We start from the raw sequence: 24,210 nt of genomic DNA, 5'->3' as shown, positions 1-24,210 counted from the left end.
ATCCGGCCGTTCTCGTTTACAACACTGTTGATCTGACGTAAGGTTGCTGTACTCAAAGAGTCTAGAATAATGTTCGAAGAAGCCGAAAAGGTAGAGCGTTCAGGATCAGGATACAGCAAGCATTTAATGTTATTTAACAATTTTGAACCCTTTTTTATCAGAATGCGCACATTTTTGCACCATCAGTCTTTGGCGATTTATTTTTGATAGTATCAGTACCATTTGATTATATGAGGAATTCTCAGCATAACATCAAAATATTCTCCTGGTAACACTGAACAATGTTGATGTTGCCGAAGACACCACAAAATTATCTTTTAATCCCTGAGTGCTTTCAATTTAGCTCCGCTAGGTTGATGTTCTGGTAACAAGAACCTTAGAATCGGTTTTGTAATAGCCTGGAAGAGCAATTTTTATAAGGCTCTCTTTAAAATACGCTTGATGATAGGGAGTATTTAATCAATCTGTAACATCATTTGCTTTCAAAACCTTTTCGAGTTTAAACCACTTTCAAATGACGTTTACCTAATAGTATTTAGTAAAAGATCCATCCAAAAATTGTCACTCGGCTAGATATATCTATACATAGGCACGCGTAATATTTTAATTGAGAATGCTGCTACTCGGGACTGTTTGGAATTGCAAAATTATTTCGCACGCTGACCCCCTTCCAACTTCGCGAACTACTTCATGCAAAGTTCGATTTCCAATAAAACCGAAAAAAATGATCAATCGGTTCATAAAACTTCCATGTGCCCCCTGTTAAAGTCGCCTCGCCATCATCGACGACATTATGCAAGTTATGCAACAAGTTCAATGCACCCTTTGATATCTGCATGCTAAAGGTCCACATTAGTAGTACAGCCGTCACTTTCAAGGTCCACCCAGCTTCACTTAACACTCTTGGCGGCATGATGTTGCTGCTACTCTGACTGTTAAACCGCCACCCTCGAAGAGATTGTGAATTTGCAACATAATTTGCAACAACCGCCGTCGCCGCTGAAGCTGACCAACTCAGAAACCGGCTCACTCATTAAGAGAAGTGCAATCAACAAATGTTTAGCAATATCATCTGCGCTTTCGATTCGACACCCCCTCCCAGACTAGACGACTAGACTGCTTCATGACAGTCTTGATTAATGATGTTATCCGCTTCAAATTACCTTTGCAATGATACTAAATAGTTGGCTTAAGTAATTTTAATAAATTTGGTAAACTAGTACTAAAAGAAGTTTGACGTTATATGTACTGTGTTAAGTTAAAGAATTCAGAACTGTTTAGTAATGTATCGTTCTAGTACTGATTAGTGTCGTTTAGACCGTTAACTTTGGCTGGAGTTGGGTAGGAGGCAATATCTTGCCTTCACTACGTTGACCATCTGGTTTTGGGGTCTCGAAAATGAGTCGCTTGAACTCGACCACTATCGATTGCAGGGTATATAGGTGCTCTCCTAAGTAGGTATGTGAGTGGCCAGCCGTTACTGGGTCAGCGTGGCGAAGTTAGGATTAGATTAACACACCATCATGCGTTGCCATTAGGCCTAGACCGTGCAGATGGAGATCTATTTTACGCGCAATTAACGAAAAAAGAAAAACTGGACCTGACACCGAAATGGAGCTGCCCGCCTGCTCGACTATTTAGAATTAGACGACGACGTCGTTGTCGCGACGATGTCAATATATGTAAATTGTAAGCCGCTGATAAATCGGCGGATGCCAATCGTCGAGGAGCGGCATTGCGAAAGCGAAAGTGGAATTTGTAAGGTGCGATTTCGCGCAACAGTATCGTGAACCAGTCCAGTTGAGGTAGTCGTTTGTGGACAATGGCGGCAGCTGTTTATTTTCAGAGAAAGGTGTGCGTGTGAAATGGACCGCGGCCAAAAAGGCGTCCGCCTCTTCGGCCCTGACCTAGAATTTGTAAGTTTTTGTCGGTAATATTTGCACAAAACAATCAGACAACAACAATATTGAAGCAGACGAAGACAAGTAAACTTAAGCTGGATTGTGATCACTTATTTGATGATAATGAGGTCGATATGTAAAATAGTTACCATGTAGACTCGAAACTATTGATTTCCAGTTTGATAGCTAGAAGCGTAAGTCTTTTTTGCAACATTCTGTTCCTCAGACATAATGCTTGGAATTAAAGAAATTGTACAAATGGAACATTTTTCTGAGCTTCGAAAAAGTAAAGTGACATTTGGCACAAATGTAGGGTCGCTATAAGACATGAAGGCATAAAGGGTGATACGGTCAAAATTTGGTCAAATGTAAATCGGTGAAATCGTTTATTTAAAAAATCAAATCAAATTTTTTTTCCAAGTTTAATTAGTATAAAATTCAGGAAAAATATTCAGTTAGGCTTCCGCTTTCCCAAATCCGAATTGCCGGGCCTTACGCTTAACCCCTGCCATCAGATTTTGTACAGCCACCTTGTCCACCTTCTTCGCCGCAGAAGGCCTTGAACTGCTGCTCGTCCTTAGCAGTTTTTTTGGTCTTCTTTATGTTCCGCTTGACAATAGCCCAGTATTTCTCAATTGGGCGGAGCTCTGGCGTGTTCGGAGGGTTCTTGCCCTTGGGAACCACCTGCACGTTGTTGGCGGCGTATCACTCCATGGCCTTTTTACCGTAATGGCAAGATGCCAAATCCGGCCAAAACAGTACGGAACAACCGTGTTTCTTCAGGAAAGGCAGCAGACGTTTATTCAAACACTCTTTCACGTAAATTTCTTGGTTGACAGTCCCGGAAGCTATGAAAATGCTGCTTTTCAAGCCACAGGTACAGATGGCTTGCCAAACCAGATATTTTTTCGCGAACTTTGACAGTTTCATGTGCTTAAAAATATCTGCTATCTTTCACCTTCCTTTTGCCGTATAAAACTCCTGTCCCGGAAGCTGCTTGTAGTCGGCTTTGACGTAGGTTTCGTCGTCCATTACCACGCAGTCAAACTTCGTCAGCATCGTCGTGTACAGCCTCCGGGATCGCGCTTTGGCTGTCGTATTTTGTTTATCATCGCGATTCGGAGTCACTACCTTCTTGTAAGTCGATAGTCCGGCTCGTTTTTTGGCTCGATGCACGGTTGTAGACGATACACCCAGCTTATTTGTGGCATCTCGGAGAGAAAGGTTAGGGTTTCGCTTGAAACTACCGGTAACTTTCTTTGTCGTCTCAGCTGCTTCCGGTTTTAGATTTCCCCCCGATCCAAACACTTTAATTACATTTGTAACGGTTGATTTGACAACTTCTAGCGATTTTGACAGCTTTGCGTGCAATTAGCTCGGATTTTCGCGATGCGCGAGCAAAATTTTGATACGCTGCTCTTCTTCCTTGGACGGCGTTTTGACAACTGAAGAGTGAATTCCGAAATCAAAATAGGAGCAACATTCTGCACACACACACCTTCGAAATGAGGCATGTTCAGGTTTTTTAAATGCAAAATTGAAAGAAATACGTCAAGTTGATATTGACCAAATTTTGACCGTATCACCCTTTATTTGCCTACTAAGTAGAGCACTCAGCAAGTTGTAGTTTAATCGTTGAATAATATTTAAATATTTCAATTTATTCAGCCATTAAGTAAAGTCGAACAGAGCAGAGTTCAATGAGTTTGGCAGTCGGAATTCGATTATCGATTTACGTATTTCGTAGGCTACTCGAAATTTCAAGCAGTCGCATTCATTACCCTCTTCGGCAGGAATGAATCATACTCGTTAAGCAATCACGTCATTTGGACGAAAATATGTCGTTTATTCTATCAATGTTAAAAGTCTGAGTGTCATTTCTTTAGATACAATAACGCAAATCGATTCCGCCTGTTTTTCGTGTGAGATTATTTCCATTATTGTGCTTTCTAGTTTGACTTCGTTGTTTGCTGCTACACCCACAAATCAGACTCTACTCCAATAATGAACTTTCTTGGAGGTGGAGTTATCGGTAAAAGATTCTATGCCGGACCGCCATTAACAAGCTTTCTTATAACTGGCATTGTCCTGCCAGCACAATCAGATTACATATGACTGAAAGAAACCAAATAAAACATATCTCATATCCTATCACAAGACAAAGCGGGATGGAAACAATCATCCAATATTGTCGTACCGCTGTGTGTATGTAAACCGGCATTAGTAAAACAAATTCTTTGTTTTCATCCGACGCGAAAACCATCAGCCAAGATGAGCTGTGCGTGTGTATGTAAACCGGGTGACAATAGAAAACAGTTTCTAGTTTTTAATTCCTACACCATTCCCCTCCCTTTCTCATCCCTTTCCCATCAAATACAAAAGAAGAGGAACAAAACACCGGCCAAACAGCAGACGGCCAATACAGTGAGTTTTTTTTGCTAATTGGTATTGCTTTTTGCTAATATCGTACTAGAAAGCCGAGATGAGATGTTGAAGCGAGTTCGATACTCTCTAGGTTTTTTTGGGATGATTATCCCATAAGACGAAAATCCCATAAAATATTTTTCTTGTTTCGCTTGAATGCATCATTTTGCTTGGGAGCTCGAGTCGTTATGCCAGTAGTGCTTTTTCAATCTTATAATTTTTTATACAGTTCACTTTTCAGCGCATTTTAGGCACAGAGATTTGCTAAATAGACATTGAATTTTTGCAACCTTTTCTATGGGTGTAAATGGCATCAGTGAGCGTGTAATTTGGATAACATCGACATTTGTTAACAATATTAACCACTTAACAGTAGACTGGCCCACAACGAAAAAAATCATTATTTTCCACGCGGCACCCCCTGAATTTGTGCATTTAGGTGAAAAAATGACTTTCTGAAAGTTTCAGGTCATTTGGAAGAAGCACGTGCTGGCGCAAAGGACTTGAAATTTGTATGGAGATTTTCGGCTAAATGTATGAAAAATCGACATACTTTCACTCTTTGTGTTCTAAAATATGTTATCAGTATGCTAGAAAGCTCAGAATTTCAGGAATTGTAGTTCAAACAATGACAAATAAGTTTGTAGAAGATTGTGATGCGATACGAGTTGACTGTGATAAGTTATCCGCAATTGAATGTGTGATTTTTTTTCGCATTTCTTTGATATATTGTGATTGGAGTATGGACTAATAATCACACTAACTTGATCGCATCGTCACACAATGAGAATAACAAATAGAAAGTTTATGACCTTTCTTTTAACTTTCGTAGATATTTGTTATAAAATAATCTACAACTTTGCCTAGGACACAAACTTTCTATCTGTTATTCTCATTGTGTGACAATGCGATCAAGTTAGTACTAATAATCCACCTATACACCGTTCACGATATATCGATGAAACACGAAAAAAATCACACATTCAATTGCAAATAACTCATCACAGTCAACTCGTATCGCATCATAATCTTCTACAAACTTGTTCGTATTTGTTTGAACTACAATTCCTGAAATTCTGAGCTTTCTAGCATACTGGTAACATATTTTAGAACAAAAAGAGTGAAAGAATGTCGATTTTTCATACATTTTGTTGAAAATCTCCATACAAATTTCAAGTCCTTTGCGCCAGCTCGTGCTTCTTCCAAATGACCTGAAACTTTCAGAAAGTCATTTTTTCACTTAAATGCACCAATCTAGGGGGTGCCGCGTTGAAAAAAATGTTTTAAAAATCATCCCATACAAATTTGGGCCAGTCTACTTAACAGCCAATTAATCTCTTTAATTTTCTGCCATGAGCGGAAAATGCCATCAGCGAAGGGTTGAAAGCCATGAACGAAAACAAGTCGTAGAAGACACACTCCACCGGGACGTGAATTCACCTTTCCGTACTTTCCTGAACTGTTATCATTCTAGAGGTAAACCAATTTACTGTAGATTTAAAAAGAAAAAAACAGAATCAAACAATCGCTAATTAAATTGGCTTTGAAATAAATATTTTTTGGTCATTTAAAAGTTAAATGTGTGTATTGAAATCTATTATTTTTGTGACGTGATATCACGCTAGCATTGATCATCCTTGATTTCAGTACATATCACCTCAATTTCCTGTTCTCCCTGAGAAAATAGAGCAGGGGTCGGGGAACTTTTTGAATCATTACCCCAAAACATTTTTAATTAAGTTGATATTACCCCATCACGAAGAGCAAACAAACGTATCCGTAAACACTAAGCGAGCTCTCAAAGCGTGTTATTCGAATGCCTCAGGGGGAAATATTCACTTCTGCATATGCCGCTTAACCCTTTACTTTCGAAATAAAACCATCAAATTCATAAAATCGCAAACTGAAAATATAGACTTTTCTCTCACAAAATATTCACTGTTACCCCCAAGAATTTCACTTTTACCCCATTTGTGGTAATTTACCCCGGTTCCCCGACCGCTGAAATAGAGTGTTATTACCCACAATTTAATATGCGGAGCTTTCAGATTTAACAACAACATACAAAGTTATGCTTCTTCAAAATTGTGACGTGAATTCACTCGGTTTAAACAAAATAGTTTAGGAATTGAATTCACGTCACCAGATTTCAATCTAGGATGAACCATTCTTTACAACTTTCAAATTTAGTATACACTTTAAAAAGTGATACCTTGTAATTTCAACCAGTTCAAACTTAAATTTTATTTTTAAAAAAAAATTTTATTTTGACGCGCAATTACATAATAATATAAACGTTAAAATTTCTACTGTTTCCAAATATTTATTTTAATATGGACAAACAATCATTTGACTTTTTTCCAATAATTTTGGTTTTTTATAGTTATTAGTTATTTAAAAAGTACAAATTATGTTCCATATCGAAACCGTTTTCAGAGCATATTTACGTTATAAATTTTTACAAAAAAATAAATTTTTGTTACATGAATTTACTTATAAATAAGAGCGGTTGTAATTCAGCTTGATTTTGACCGATTTCTATAAAAATTAGTTGTTTGTTGTTGTTAGAAAATGTCAAACTTTCCTCGTAAAATTCAAAAGTTTTCTTTTTATTTTGTTACGTAAATTCAATCATTTGCGACTGTTTTGGATCGCATTTTATAACAACTCGCTTGAATATCAACAAATTCTTTTTTCTACACAATGAAGCAGTTCTCTCTAAAACGTTTTATGCAAATTTTTAAAAAATAAAGAAATGATTTTTTAATGAATTATTATGTTAAAATTGTCAAAATTTACTTTTCATCACAAAATTCTATGTTCATATAAACCTGTAAAAGAATTCTATTTTTTTTCGTTGGTTTTGTGTGATGAGCAGTAGAAGCACGTGGAATATGTCAGAAGACAGATTCCACATGCTGAATTCAATGAGACTCCCAAACAAGTGTAAATATGGACAATTTACAACTCTTAAACTATAGAAAAGCTTGTATTCAAATTTTTTTCAAAAGATTGTGGAAAAGGTTGTTATCAAACTGTGGGTAACCTGGTCTGGAATACGACCGCACTAGGAAAGTTATTTCAAATGGAACATCTGAAAAAAAGTTAAACTGAAATGGATTTTTCAAGAGATTTTCAAAAGCAACACGAATAAATTTCTAGGGAGAATTACGCTGAGAGAATTTATGAAGAAAATTTCAATGAATCCCAATGCGATTGTGAAACTACCCATAATCTCTTCAGAGATATGCTAGGATATTGTCAGTATCTGATACTTTTATAGGAACCGGACACTTGTACCACAGTCAGCGCACTTATCAAATAATACCTTCCCCGATACACTTTGGTCAGGATTGAATTCAATTTAAGATATCTTATTCGGCGGAAGGTTTAGTTCTTTTTTAAATGGGACACTTTCTTTTGCTGATAGCTCATTTACTAGTAGTCGAACATTCAAAATTTTGTCAGTATTTTGTTGCCTGTGAAAATTACTAACCGACCTTTTTTTTCAAAATTTTAAATTCACGCGTTTTTGAGATACTTACGACGCAATAGAAAAAGAAAAAAAATATTTTGAACAGTTTCCTTGCAAAAATTAAATTATCAAGTTGATAGCTCACAAAACCGTTGATTATTCAAAGAATTACCGTGTGTGAGTGGTGGAAAAGTATGCAATCACTGTCAAAAATGTTCACAAAGTTCAAATCAAGCGTAGTCAATGTAGTGGAGCACATGATCGGTAAATTCGGTTAAGGGTCATCCGAGAAGTCAAGTCGCATACCAAAATTTTGAATTTTGAATTAGCGAAAAACTAAGTGTAGATCGCCGAAATGTCTAAAAAAAATTTCTCCGATGAGCTGAAAGTGTTGCCTAGTTATGAATCATGCAAACCTAATCTCAGACAACTAATTTTTGCTAGTTCCAGAGCTCGTAAGATGTATAGCCGGTACCGAGGCGATGAGGCAGATGATTTCTGATGGACGACAAAACTTATAAAAAACCCTATATCAAACAAATTCCAGCGTTTAAATCCCATAACATGTCTACTCTTGGTAAGGGTTCTAGCTTACTGAAGTATGTATTTGCTGGTTGTTTTGTATAAAATGAAATGATTTGCCAAGATTCTGCTGCTGTGAAAAAACAACAACAAAAAGAGTAATCTTGTATGTACCCTTCGCAACCTACGGTCTATACTAGCCGATCATACTTTAATATTAATCTCATGATGGTTTTACTTCGTTATTGTCTAGTTTTGCCAGAAGAAATTCCATAAAAAAACGCTTTCAAGTAACTCAAGAATAATCAAGTTTTGGTAATTTCGAAACAGCTGTATCCACTAAATTGCCCTCAGTTTCTTTTAAAAGAGAAGTTTTGGACCAAAAAGTAGCAGAAATTTAAGGAGGAGGATGCAGCCACCTAGAATATTGATTAGACGAAGTAAAATTTGGAAAAACTGATCAATGTCATGACTAAAAAAGTGTGCCTCGGCCGATGGGAGATATCAAGAATAAAATAAAAAAAAAATCTTACAAAATACGATTTTTTTTTTTCAAATTTTTTCATGAATTATCATAAGATTACCATCATTTCCTTCATAGAAAGTATTTCGATCAAACGCATGGTTTTTTAGGTACACGCATTCGTAACTGTCCCATTTCTAAAAGAACTAAGCTCTAAGCTTTAGAACCCATGACAAAGTGGTGCAACTGGCAAGACAAGTTTAGACATTTATTTTGAGTTCTATGCTAACCCTCCGTCGGCATGTTTTTCATGTTTCTGAAATAAATTATTCAAAAGGATGAAAATCCCAGAATTTTTTTTCATGTTTCGCTTGAATTTTTGTGCGCATAATTTTTCTCGAGAGTTTGAGTCTTTATGGCAATACTTACAAAGGCAATCGTGTTATCTATGATACAATTCACGTTCTAGCACATTTTCGATACAGAATTTACCTCCAATCGGCATTGAAATAAGCCAACCTATTCTTTGGGTGTAGTTGTTTTTCCAGAATGGCAGTTGGCGGATCCTGACACGATAACATCCAATATTGTAACCAAGGTTTTTAGAAACACAAGGTACTCCGACTTTCACAATAAGTAGGCGAGGAGTGAACGGGGCACTCAATGAGTTTGTTTACAAACATAAGATTTGCTCAGCTTTTCTGTGGTTTGTTGGTAAACAAACTCCATGAGTATCGCAGTTGCTAAGCCAAAATGGCTGAATCAGGAATTTGACATACGGTAACACCTCCGTTCTATACACTAGACCGCTGCAATGATTTTTTGCTCCCATATGGTTTTTCGATTTCTGTTTTTGCAAAGGTTAATAAATCAATAAGTTCCCTGCATGGCTATGCAAAGCAGTCTTTTTATTCTTATCCTATGGTTACGCAGCTTTCAAATAAGCAGTCAAAAACGTTAAAAAATTTAAAAACAATTTTTGTATAACATTGAATATCTTTTCTGGGGTTCGAGTTAGGTTTGTGCTTTGTTAACGTGAATTGTACTGCAAGAATCAAGGAATATTTTTCATCCAAAGTTATATTTTTTTAAATATTGAGTACATCTCTGGAGATTTTTGAATGAACAATTTTGTTTTCCGATACAAATATACATAACAACTTCAAAGGATTTCCTAAAACACTTCCTCCATGAATACAATGTCAAATTCAAATCAAACCTGGAGCATTATTTCTCCTAGGATAAGCAGCAATGGGTCAAATATTCATCAGCCTACACACTAATCTCAACAAGCGAAGGCAATGCAAACGAAAGATGGAACTTATCATCCGTAACGTTCCGCAATCGTAAATATTTCATTCAACAGTTTATCTAGCGCCACCGCCGTCGTAACTATAGAGAGCAGCAGGACAGAGTTATTCAATTTAGCAGACCTCCCCCGGACATTTGCATGTTTATGGCCTGTCCTCCTGTGCAGTACAGATTAATTAATTTGCTTTGCCTCCGGAGAGCATCACATCGTCACAATAGCTGCTGTTGGTATACATATTAGGATAAACACTGACTATGTTTTGCTTTTTTTTACGTTGATTTTTTTGTCTTCTTGAAGCTCAATTTAAAAAAAAAACCAAAGAAATATTGAAATATGAAATTTTCACATGGAAAAAGTTAGATTTAAACGATTTGTTAAATTCTCCGTAAATTGTCCTTTTCAAGATCCACATGCTGTGATAATTAATTGATTATCGTACATGAAGGACTTGGTTGGACAGAAGCGTTTAATTAATTTGGCCTTATGGAAGTATTTTCTACATTGATACAGTGAAATATTGGTTGAAGACTGTGTGTGACTGTGAATGTTCACCATTTATGATTTAATTTCAATTTTCTTTGCCAAACAAGAAGTAACATAACTTTTTACAATAACTTTTCAGGCTAATGTTGGACAATCGACTTTTTGTTTAATTTGTTGAGTTTTTTTAATAAAAAAAAATAGAACTCCTGGAAAGTTATTTGAACACATTTACTTATGAACTGTGAAGATTTTCTTCACTGTGAAAAAGTTCTGAGTCTGTTGGATTCGGATTCAAATGACTTTTTTCGATTCAGTTAGCACACATACGCTGCCTGCGGAATTAATTCGGTGTTTGTTTTTAATTAAAAAAAACACGTCCGATTTGATGTGTTCGTTACTATAACTGTTTACCCAATGTTTCCTAAAAACAACGTCACGAACTTTGAAAGTTCCATATTGGCTGAATAAAGGGCTTAAAGTCGATTTTTTCAGTTTCCTTGATTATTTTCTCAACTAAAACAATCATAACTATGATAGGTACCTATTCATTTTTTGGGACTCAGAATATTTCACACCAAAACAAACTTCGAAATAAGTCTAAACTTTTCTGAGCACATGTGTAGAATTTCAATCCGATGCTGAAATATCCTCGTGTACTTATTAGCAAGCAGCTGTTTTCGAATTCAATGACCAAATAAAATCACACGCACGTTGTTACCTAATCTACCTGCTGCTCCACAAATGAAGTAAATACCTTCCAAACACCCAAACCGGAACGGAATTGGTTGAACGTGGGGTTGAGTTGAGCTGATATAGACGATCGAGTGAGCTTTGGGCTGAAGTATAGACATATAAAACACCTCTCTTTCTCTGTACTAAAGCAAAGCACGAGGTGTAGAAACAAAATATAAAAAAATACTACGAGCACGTATCGGTATCTTAAAAAGTAGTTTGGCTGCATTTTTAACCGAATTTTATTACTTCGGCTGGCAGACTCTGAAGACAGATAATCCTCATACCAGCTCACATCTGGGTTGAAAGCGAAAGCTTGAACTTGAACGTTGTAGCTTTATCGAGAAAACCCCCCAAAAGTTCGTGAGGAGAAAAAAAGGCCAAGAATGTCGAAAGTAAGAGTGATTTTTGTTATTTAGCTTCATTCAGTGGGAAAAAATTGCTGACTAGATTCGTTTCAAAAATATGTATAACAGGAATTGGTTATAGTAGAAAAATACACACCAATAATACTATAAAAATGATGTTACACAAAAACTGAGTATTTATTAATCATTACGAAGTACCATAGTGGAAATCACATAGGAGCCCCTAAAAGAAATTTTAGCAAGCTTAATTCACTAAACTACTTTGAATTAGCATCTGATTGAATCCATAAACTTGACCACATGTCAGAAACTTAGCGATCAAGAAAAAAAACCAAAACAAGGGACTTATTGTTTCCGAACATAAATTAAGGCAAAGGTCATCTCTGCCTCCTCATGCCATTAAGACAAGGCCTTCATTTTTCGCAAGTTAAACTATGTAGTTGATTGTCAATACGAGAGTCCTTCCCACAATGATGTGAAATTTTGCGTTTGTATTCCTTTTGCGATTTTTATTCGCCGCCAATTTTGTTGAGCTGTTTTTCCTTGTCAATGGGACGAGGTGGAGATTTTGTGGGATGGTCACACACGCCATTCACAAAATCGCCTTAACGAGAGAGACGAACCACTACTGTCGTCATCAGACCGAAAAAATAAAACAAGTTTACATCGCATAAATTACGTAACTTGGGTTTTGTTTTGGGCTCTTTTTACTGCTGACTGGTTATTTCATGTTTAACACACGCCGCCTCTCGTGAGTTTTTATATTTTGTTTTCGCAGTTACATTCGCCTTAAACCAGTTGTTGTGAATAAAATGTGAAATGAATGATTTGCAAAAAAAAAAACGAATGATTTTCTAGGTCACCAGATCGAAAAACTAGGTTTTTCCATTTTTTGCAAGTAAACATTTGTGATTCAAGATTTCGATTTAAAAATTTAAAAAAATTAAAAGTTTTGATTACCTATATTAAGAATACATCTCAAACATGAAACGCTGCGCTATAGTTGTGTTTTACAATTTTCATTCAATCACCTGTATAACAGTTTTTTATGAAAACTTTTTCATCACGTGATATTTCCGATTGATAAGCTTGAAACGGTTTCACGGATCAATAAATATGTACCACCTGTCGGTTCAACAACCATAAAAAACGGCAATCAATTGGCGGAAGATTAATTTTTACGAGATGATATGACAATCGTAATGGGCGTTGCGGGTAGGCAATATTTTTGTGGTCAATTATGTGTATTGGTTGTTTCGTTTTTTTAACCGCTGAAATCAATGGATGAGACAATTTCTACCTTCAAAAATTATGAGATAAATTTTTTGATATTTAAGTTTCAAGGTAGCCGAAGTAACGAAAATCTCGAATCAGGGATCAAGAATCAAGCAACTAAGATCAAGAACCAAGAATCAAGAATCAAGAATCAAGAATCAAGAATCAAGAATCAAGAATCAAGAATCAAGAATCAAGAATCAAGAATCAAGAATCAAGAATCAAGAATCAAGAATCAAGAATCAAGAATCAAGAATCAAGAATCAAGAATCAAGAATCAAGAATCAAGAATCAAGAATCAAGAATCAAGAATCAAGAATCAAGAATCAAGAATCAAGAATCAAGAATCAAGAATCAAGAATCAAGAATCAAGAATCAAGAATCAAGAATCAAGAATCAAGAATCAAGAATCAAGAATCAAGAATCAAGAATCAAGAATCAAGAATCAAGAATCAAGAATCAAGAATCAAGAATCAAGAATCAAGAATCAAGAATCAAGAATCAAGAATCAAGAATCAAGAATCAAGAATCAAGAATCAAGAATCAAGAATCAAGAATCAAGAATCAAGAATCAAGAATCAAGAATCAAGAATCAAGAATCAAGAATCAAGAATCAAGAATCAAGAATCAAGCAAGAATCGAGAATTTTTTTTTTGAATTTGATAAATTTTTCTGCAACATCATAGCTGTTTATAAAGGGTGATATGGTCTAAATTTGGTCGACATCAACTTGACGTATTTCTTTCAGTTTTGCATTTAAAAAACCTGAACACCCCTCATTTTGAAGGTGTGTGTGTGTGTGTGTGTGTGTGTGTGTGTGTGTGTGTGTGTGTGTGTGTGTGTGTGTGTGTGTGTGTGTGTGTGTGTGTGTGTGTGTGTGTGTGTGTGTGTGTGTGTGTGTGTGACTCAAAATCGCGATGATAAACAAAATACGACGGCCAAAGCGCGATCCCGGAGGCTGTACACGACGATACTGACGAAGTTTGACTGCGTGGTAATGGACGACGAAACCTACGTCAAAGCCGACTTTAAGCAGCTTCCGGAACAGGAGTTTTATACGGCAAAAGGAAGGGGAAAGGTAGCAGATATTTTCAAGCACCTGAAACTGTCAAAGTTCGCGAAGAAATATCTGGTTTGGCAAACCATCTGTACCTGTGGCTTGAAAAGCAGCATTTCCATAGCTTCCGAGACTGTCAACCAAGAAATTTACGTGAAAGAATGTTTGAATAAACGTCTGCTGCCTTTTCTGAAGAAACACGGTTGTTCCCTACTGTTTTGGCCGGATTTGGCATCTTGCCATTACGGTAAAAAGGCCATGGAGTGGTACGCCGCCAACAACGTGCAGGTGGTTCCCAAGAACAAGAATCCTCCCAACACGCCAGAGCTCCGCCCAATTGAGAAATACTGGGCTATTGTCAAGCGGAACCTAAAGAAGACCAAAAAACTGCTAAGGACGAGCAGCAGTTCAAGGCAAACTGGCTTTCTGCGGCGAAGAAGGTGGACAAGGTGGCTGTACAAAATCTGATGGCAGGGGTTAAGCGTAAGGCCCGGCAATTCGGATTTGGAAAAGCGGAAGCCTGACTGAATATTTTTCCTGAATTTTATACTAATTAAACTTGAAAAAGAAATTAAATTTGATTTTTTAAATAAACGATTTCACCGATTTACACGCGTTTCCCCTTGACCAAATTTTGACCGTATCACCCTTTACTAAATTAGTTCATCTTTGTACTGGTATGTTTTTACTATTGTTTTTGTAATTTCTCTTTATTTCATAGTATAAAATAATACAAAAAAAAAAAAGAAAAATTCAACTTTTCAAGTTATGAATTTTCTTTCATTTCTTTGGGTGTTGTAATAGAAATCGTTTTACAACATTTTATGGTTAAAATTGCTGAAAATCCCCAATAAAATATCCAAGGACAATGAATAACAAAGTTAAAAAAATCTCGTCATTATATTTTTATTGCGTCTTTTTAATACTATGATTTAGTTTTTATCTCCTCATTAGTTATTTCAAAACAGTTGTTTTTTACTCTTATATCTTTCTTTTTTCTGTTTCTTATCTGTGTAATCTATTGTCGATTTTTACCTTGCTTTTATCTATCAGGTATTTTTTCCTTTCTTCCAAATAAACTATTTTTGTTGTTGAATCTGTCGATAACTTCACCTCTCTTTTGTATCTCTGTTTTATAATTATCTATCTTTAATTTTCTGTGATTTTTTCTCAATATTTTATTTCATTTTTTTCTTCCAATTATTTAGATTTTATTTATTTTTTATTATTTTTCTATTGTTTTTTCTTAAAACTTGAAGATTGGACTACTTTTTTGGTAGTTTATTTTTGTCTTTACGATATCTTTCTTATTTCTTCTGTTTTTCTGGCTTTTTTATTCTGTCTTTAACATTCGTCTTGATTTTTATTAAAATTATGTATTATCCTGTTTTATTTTTTTTTTTTGTGTTTTTTTCATCAATTTTTTTTTATTGAATTCCTTTTGTTCAAACGGTACTTTTTGTGAAGTTTTTCGTGTGTTTTATTGATTCTATTTAGTTTATCTTTTAAATGTTTTTTTTCTCAGAGTGTCCTTTTGGTTTGTATGGTATGTTTTGCAATACTTTTGCCGTTCTTCTGTTGTTGTTTTTTTATTTGTTTTTCAATTTGTATTTACCATCAGAGAGTTTATTTTTTGTCCTTTTTCTTTCCTTATTTATTTTCATATCTTAAATTTTTTTTGATACCTTTATCTTTTTGCAGCATGATTTTTAATTCTTTATTACACTTCATTTTTTTAGCTTTACTTTGGTCCTTTTAATATTTTTTATAGTTTTGTGTTTCTTCTTCTTTTTTCATGTTTTCCCGACCGTATAATTTGTCTAAATGCTGTTGCAAAAAAAAAAATTCCAAAAGCTGATTTTTTTAAACAGGAAGCAAGATTATCATATTGAGTTGTAGAAATTTTTTGTACACAGAACGCAAATCGTACCTATATTTTGTTCCATTTCTTTTCGGTTCGATACAAGCCTTCCAGGTTTTTTTTCCGAACCCATCCGGGGCAAGGAAATTGGCACATTTTTTGCTAAAAACCTGTCAAAATACGGGCATTGAATTTTACAATTTTAAACTTAAAAAGCGAACACTACCGGGCTAATTCGGCAAAATTCAGATAATACTCATCAATACGAGGATTTATTCTATAGAGATATATCAACAGCGGCGTTCAAATTAAAGTTTGTTTTGGTAAAACTATAGTTAAAAAAAATTTAATATATTGTATAATTTTGAGTGTTGGTTTGGTTTTTGCTTATATTATGAATAAATCCATGCAAAATTCGGACTTTTTTCTTCGATATTCTGAAAACGCAAGATATTCTCAAATGTGTCTCTTAAATCCACGAAATCTGGAATTCTTAGTTTAATATGATACACACAGAGAGAAATATAAACGCTCTGAATCCGTCCATAAGTTCTTAACCATCAACTTAATCATTAAGTAAGTTAGAAAATAATTAAGTAAGTGATATTATGCTATGGGTAACACAACTTTTTAAATATCGATAAAAGAACAAAAAGTTCCACGTGTTTTAAGAAAAATTATAATAAACTTAAATGGGGTATCTAAAAGTAAAACTACAAACAATAGACACACGTCAGTCAAAATAAACACCGCTAACTTAAAACTACAGGGTCCGGCAATTGAAGTGGTACATTGGAACTAACAAATAATTTGATCAAAACAAAAACTTTTTCTTTTTTTGTTATGAAGGAAACTTTTACTTTCCAATTTAATAAGATTCACTCCAAAACAATTCATATTTTTTTAAATTAATTGGTGCGATACGATTTTTTTTGCCCTTGACCTTGCAAAAGCTCTCGGCGCATATTCTAAAACCTGCAGGTGGTTTATTCCAGAATTCAGCTAGAACTTCTAAACCAATTTCAAACCAATGTTTTGTAGAGCAGACTTCGGGCTTCAATACACCCTGACAGCCAAGTCCATAGGGTTCAGGTCAGGCGTTTAAACCTAAAAAAAAAATTCACAAAAATTGGGTTGTCTTCCCTTTGTGAGCCAATACGAAGTCCTGCTGAAAAACCAATAGCTACAACCAAAATGGGGACGTGTCCATAATTCGAGGACTTGCCGTATAACTCATACTTAACTTAATTTATTTTCACCTCTTCAGTGTGTTCGTTTGATCTTCACCATGGAAGTACTGGTGATTCTGCCCAGACGTTCAACAGGTTTCTATCGTCTGGTGGCCTTTAATAAGTCTGCATAGGTTCGTGATCTTTCTGGCAACCAAAATCTGCAGTTTTGTATCTTCACGAACCGCTGTACGGCGACGAATTTATCAGTAGAAAAAAAGATGTTCTTCAAAATTTTCATGCGTGGCCCGCGTAAGAGCGAAGGCGCAGCGCTATTTTACCCAGTCCTTGATTCTAATCTACCGGAAAGTCTTGAAACCTAAGGATCTCGTAAGACTTGGTCTAAAGATTATCTTTCAAGATCCGATGGCGATTTTGATCCGGTATATTAAAATCTATCGTCAATTTCCGTCGAGGAATTCCCTCAGGGCGCATCCTGATAATAATCCATGGTGTTTGGTGTCGCCACTGTATCTTGACGACCCCCACCATAGTACTTCTGATCTCCAGTTATCTTTCTTCAAGTGTAATCCGAAATGATAAAAAATACTCTCCATTTCATACCCTGGAACAAGCAATCAAAGCACTACGTTAAGGTTCGAGGCCTATTTTTACAAAAAAAATCACTGGATTACAAAATAAACAAAACCATTCTCTGACAGCTTAGACGTAATGTTAACAAGGTGACTAGGTCTCATCTAATTCGGTTTTGTTTGCTTCATAATAATCACGCTTAAATAACTGTAGCAGTCCAGCTGCCGGACCTTTTCACATTACAATTTTTTTTTAAAAGGGTATGAAGTTTGATTTTTGAAAGTAGTACTAGAAAGGAAATTGCGTAAGGAAAAAAATTGTCACTGATAAGAACCAGATTTCTACAAACCTAGCCCAAAAAATGAATCTACCATTTCACCTGCACCTGTAAAACCGCTTCTGACTCGAATCAAACGTAATCCATCTAATTCTTGGAAACGTTCGGTTAATCATTTCTGGTCCCATAAATCATCATTTTTTGACGGCATTTTTCTAGCTTCTTTGTTATCAGAAGAATTGAAACGAAACGATAGACGTTGCGGTGAACACGCCAATCTCTGATCGGGTATATGAGCGAATTTATAGATAACACGAAAAAGAAATTCGAGACGCCTACCCACGCGACCCACGATTAGTCAGAAGTGGAAAAAATTTCGCAAACTGATAACGGTTATCATTCATGTGTTTTTGTTGCATTTATACTTGTATGTATGGTACTCACCTAGGAACACAACAAGAGTGGAACAATCCGTAGTGCCTTAGTACGTGGAAAAGTTCGGGTGCTGTCCGGCAGGCGCCCATTATACTAAACATCGCTAGTAGTGAGTTCCATATCGCTAGCAGCCCTCGCAGCTCGAATCTAGAATGGGAAGGAGAAGAAAAAGTAAAAGGGAAACGGTTAGTTATGAATGAATCGATCTCTCTCCTGCAGCCGCTCCTGCTACGGATATTGCGCAAAGTTATCGACGACGACGACAGTCGGCCGGTGTTTGGTTAAAGTTTTTGAACACGTGCCTGCACCACAATTTATTTATCTACTGGATTGAATGGGAAGGTAAGAACGGAGTGGAACCCACCACTCAGAATGTCGGCACCCTTTAGTGAACGAATGTACATAATTTTCTGAACAAAATAGACTGAGTCGGTTTAGGAAAGTTCGTGCAATGCATCTGCAACTTAAAAGTTCATCCTGGTTTCTAGCCTCAAAGTGCCATAGAAGTTCATATTTGACTAAATAATGGGCACTTGAAAGATTTACAATCTGTGTTCCTTACGAGCTCTTTTTAATATTTAGTCGAACCTCAAAGCTCAAGGAAAAAATAACTTTGATAATATATGATAATGCTTTCCAATGAACCATAGCGAATTTCAAGGTTTCATAAGTCAATTATTTTGAACTTTCAAAGTAAAAAGATGGAAATTCATATTTTTATTTCGATCAGTTTCAGAGAAGGAACCCTTTCTTTTCGGTTTGGTTCTGAGAGCTAGAAGTATTAAAAAGTGGTCCTATAACTTTGGGAATTTGAGTGTAGAAATCAAAATAAAAAAAATCAAAAAACGACCCAGTCCGTTACCCAAACCCAATAAATATACTATTGCCCATTCGGTCCGGTTCTTAGCCGTTAGCCACTCTCGTTGTTACAGTCTTGCTGGGATCTTGCTAGAACCCAGCACGGTGGTGACGGAGCTCCAGTTGATGTAGTCAGAAGTCGAATTGCACATAACGAGTTATAGGATCTTAACACGGCAACCACCGAGTGGCGGCGACTTGTTGTTGCCGTTCGCCTTTTCAAATTCAGTGGACAGAAGGAGTTTCGTGTGTGGACACAAGTCAGCAGAACCTATACGAAATAAAATGCGGGTCATTGGACTTCCCCTAGTACTTAGTTGGGTTGGTTTGGTTTTTAGTTGATACATGTCGAGGGGCTGGGACAGGGCGTGGGAAAGTTGGGGTTGTAAGTTCAAGACACGTTAATTGCCTTAGCAGCAGCAATTCACTGTATTGAGCAACAGTTGGGTATGGGGCGCTCCACATGCGATATGTTGTCGCCACCGCCCAGTGAAAACGATTTGCATGTTTGGGAAAAAGGGGTTCACAATCTTAGAAGCTAAGTCAAAAAAAATTCTTAACTTGATTTATTGAATGCTCACAAAAATTAATCTTCATTCAGGAAATGATTTGTGTAGCAAGGTAACCCAATATAATGATGATTTTGAACTACAAGACCTTAAAATAGCAAAAAAAATGAATTCATATATCTTGCTAGAAATATTATATCAAATTAAAGTGGAAAAATCGCCTTTGAAAGTTTAGATTAAGTATCAGTACCAAATGCATATTACAGGGTGGCCAGCAAGTTTCCATTTTCAAATTCCCGGTTTTTTCCCGGTTTTTCGATCGAGATTTTATGATTTTCCCAGTTTTGAAATACATGAATGTGACAAGAAGGATTTTTTGAAAACTAAAATAAGCTCTTTTTCAATGTCAAACGTAAGAATATTCTGATAACGATGATGTTTGTTGGAATTTCTACAGAAAACTGTTGAAACAAAGGATAAAGAATATAATTGAGGCCCTCAGAATCAGAGTGTGAGGTGCCAAAATCACCAAATTTGAGTTCAGTACATATACCAATCGATTTTTCATATCTCGTTCTACATCTGCTGCAAAACTCTGATTTTTTGATAATTTTGTCAACACTTTTCCGATTCAGTATTAATCAGGTAAAATTTGAATCATAAATCCAAACTCAAAGTTGTTAGGTTTTGATTTAAAGATCCGTAATTCATCGTTGATGATTATATTTCAAATTTCATAATTCAGAAACCAGAGCCCAATAATCAAAATCTGTGTGCGATAAAGTGATTTTTAATTGGAACATCATCGTTTTAGATGTTCCAATTAAAAATCACTTTATCGCACACAGATTTTTATTATTGGGCTCTGGTTTCTGAATTATGAAATTTGAAATATAATCATCAACGATGAATTACGGATCTTTAAATCAAAACCTAACAACTTTGAGTTTGGATTTATGATTCAAATTTTACCTGATTAATACTGATTGATATTCTAATTTAATTTTTTTCTCTGCAAATTTGAGAACAAAATTCCCTAAATTCTATTCCTCTTATTATTCTAAAATTTTGATTTGATTCTCGTCTTGAATACTTAAACTTGAGCCTGAGTTCTAAGAGCTTGACTTTGGACTTGCCATGTTAATCTAAACTCTGAGTCTGAATTTGCAATCCAACCAGAAAATTAAATATCGTAATTCAAACTTTAAATTTGAAGTTTTAACACAAATTTTGAAAATTATTCTAAGGCTTGAATTTGCTTTTAAAATTAGCTTTTTTATGGTGATAATATCTAAATGTAATTTTTAGCTCATACATTTAAACGATCTGTATTTTTCAAATTTTTATTCAATAAAGAATGCGATTGTCAGTAAAAGCGCAAAATGTCAAAGAATCACACAAACATTTGGTATCTCGTTATACCTATTGGGCATTTTATTAATTAACCATGTAATATGGTGGCCACTCATTTAGAATTTTTCTGTTTTCTCGTATTCTTCCCGCATAATCTTATGAATTCCCGGTTCTAAAAGGTTAAAAATCGAATTTATTTGTGGAAAACAATTTTATGGAATATATGAAAGATACATAAGTTCTTCGCGCTTTTGACGCTTATAAAAAAAATTGTAAATTTGTTAATGTCAAAATTAGTAAATTTACAAAAAAAAATTCTAAAATCTCAATATATCTTGGAACTCGAACACTTCAGAGCACTAAAAGGTATGGGCTGAGTGGTCTTGATTTTTCAAGAAATTATCGACTTTAGTCCACATTTTCCCCATGGAATTTTAATCCCAATTTTATTTCGCCTTTGAGAAAAAAAATGAAAATATGAATTAATTTTATAATTCAATTGTTTTATATAGGGGAAAAATGATCCATAAAGAATTTTCCCGGTTTTGATTTGAAATTCCCGGTTTTTTCCCGGTTTTCCCGGTTCGCTGGCCACCCTGATATTAGCTCAGTACTCGTAACTCGAGCCTTGATAACTGATTAGATTTTGTACAACCTTCTATCTGTTTGAAATAACTCGTCCAAGTGTATCAAAAGTAAGGTGAAGTGAGGTTTTCCACAAAATATGTTAAAATAAATAAAATAAAATAATAACTTCTACCTTTTGCTCGGACTATAAACTGCTCCAGTGATGCAGGTATAAGTACTTCGCTATTATGGCGCCCAAATTTGTCTCGGTATAATACAGACATACAGACTTACTCTCTACTATACTGAAAGGCTGATTTTGCATTTCCCGAGTGGCTTTTCAGAATGGATTCAGATGATGTAATATCTATGTGTATATTTTTTTTATTTTTATTTTTTTGTTGAGTACCTATCACTGCGACCAGTTAGTTAAACCATTGCAGGAAGAACTGCCTCATAGGGAGCATTTTGGTGGCAAAATTTTTCCTAGAACCTTTTTGGTAAAAAGTGTTTATATGAAGGGTAGTAAAAAAAAAGCGATACTAAAAGTATCTCATTTATTTACGACCGTTTATCTTTTGGGGGTTCTCCTTGATGTTGTTTGGTGATGTTTAGAAGAAAAGATTTGCTTAATTTTTAACGTTTCGGTTTACTGTTTATTTCAACCATCTTCAGAAACTATTTATTTTAAAAAAAAATTTCTCATCATTTTATGTTATAAAATAGTTTCTGAAGATGGTTGAAACAAACAGTAAATCGAAACGTTAAAAATTAAGCAAATCTTTTCTTCTAAACATCACCGAACAACATCAACGAGAAACCCCAAAATATAAAAGAATCTCATTATTCGGGTTTAAGTTGTTATATATTAATAGTTATTCATTTCAAATTAAAATATTACTTTCGAAAATAAGTCCTAACAGTGATAAGTTTATTTTGAATTTTTAAAAATTTATTGAAGGATCTTGAGGGCTTTATCTGGAAAAAAAAACTTTTTTGGGGTTCAAAATAGATTTATGTTCAACTCTTGAAAACTCGATACATTCAGATTTTAGTTTAATTTTTTTATTGAAGTATCTACAATATAAATAATTTTAAACAACAAACAAATAAAATATATTTCTTGAACCCAAAGATGAAGTACAAGTTATTTTAGGAACATTAAATTATCATTAATAATTTATATCATTATTGAAATCCTTTGAAAAATTAAAACTAATATTTTTCAAGGAACGCAATTTAGGAAATGAGTTAAGATCTTATTTTATAACAGTGGTTATTACCTGTTTTGTGATTTATTTTGGGAAACTTTGAATCTTAATTCCGAATCTGAATTCTTTTAATGGGTTGATTCTCGGCTTTCAGTCTCAAGTTTTTAGTAAAAACGACTTTATTTTTACATATCCAACGTTTCGATCCTTATAGGATCTTCATCAGGGACTAAAATTTATTAAAAAATTAAGCTTACGTCTACAGAATCTAAGTGATTCTTACCGAAAAAGTTGTCGTTTTTTTGTCCGGTTTGATACGGCGTATCGTTTACTGCTGTCGGTTTCTGTTTCAAACTATTTTAAAATATGTTGGATTTTTTGTGTATGTTATAATTTTATGTGTGACTTACGGTTAAAAATTCTTTTCCAGGGCTATTGTTGATTTTTTGTAGGTTTTTGTAGCACTTTTTTATGAACAAAATACTTGCACTGTGTGTTTTATTCTATGTTGTTTTTTAATTTATGATGGCGGTGTACTTATAGAGTCTGGTTGTTGGTTTGTGTTTTTTTGTTTTGGTTGCTTATTTCGTATTTTTTGGAGACACTGAAATAAGTTGTTGTATGAAATGTGTATGATGTCTGTGTCTTTTTTAATATTGATGGAAGAATTTGTAGTTTTTATGTGACAACTTACTAACATATTTAGTTTATCTTGATTGTCACCTCTGTCGATAATTTTCCCTTTGTCTATATCGAACAGATGATGCATTGCTGCTTCGTGTTCTATTAATGCTGCGCCTTCATTTAATGTTACCTGTGCTGATTCTGCGCCACAGACTCGTTGTTTAACGTTCTCAGAGGTGGTTGAAAATGGGTTTCCCTCTTCAGGTTTAGCTAATAAAAATGGGAAAAAACCAAGTCTCAACGTTCATGCGAAGGCTTGGGAAAATCCCCGAAATTCAAATACTTGTTCTTCTCCTTCATTTTCTGATCCTAACAATTTTGTTGATTTGGGTGAGATTACTGAGGAAAAATTAAAATTTTTGCATCAAAATTTAATGGAAATGATGCAACTTATGTTGAAAGCAAATTCAATGTTTGAAGCTTTCCAAACTTCTTTTAATTATGCTAACAAAATTATTATGACTTTACGATTCCCTCATGGAGCCAAATAGATGTTTAAATATTATGAATTGGAATGCTAGATCTTTGCTGGCTAACCAAGATGAATTCTTTTTATTTTTAAAAACTCAAAACATACATATTGCTGCCATCACTGAAACTTTTTTAAAGCCAGACAATAACTTGAAAAGCAATGCTTTCTTTAAAATTTTGCGAAATTATCGACTTGATCGACAAGGTGG

At 34.9% G+C, this 24,210-nt stretch overlaps 1 protein-coding gene across 5 annotated transcripts in view; it reads right to left on the bottom strand.

The window, feature by feature from the left end:
* LOC129751924 (elongation of very long chain fatty acids protein 6) overlaps positions 1-24,210 on the bottom strand; it is a 128,885-nt gene that overhangs the window by 35,136 nt on the left and 69,539 nt on the right. For all 5 annotated transcript variants that reach the window (XM_055747711.1, XM_055747712.1, XM_055747710.1 and 2 more), the window contains exon 3: positions 18,358-18,495. In XM_055747711.1, the coding sequence (XP_055603686.1) occupies positions 18,358-18,495 (138 nt within the window). The remainder of the gene's footprint in view (positions 1-18,357; positions 18,496-24,210) is intronic.

The sequence above is a fragment of the Uranotaenia lowii genome, chromosome 3, assembly GCF_029784155.1.
Source record: "Uranotaenia lowii strain MFRU-FL chromosome 3, ASM2978415v1, whole genome shotgun sequence".
Taxonomy (NCBI): domain Eukaryota; kingdom Metazoa; phylum Arthropoda; class Insecta; order Diptera; family Culicidae; genus Uranotaenia; species Uranotaenia lowii.
This window is presented reverse-complemented; position numbering and strand designations above follow the sequence as displayed.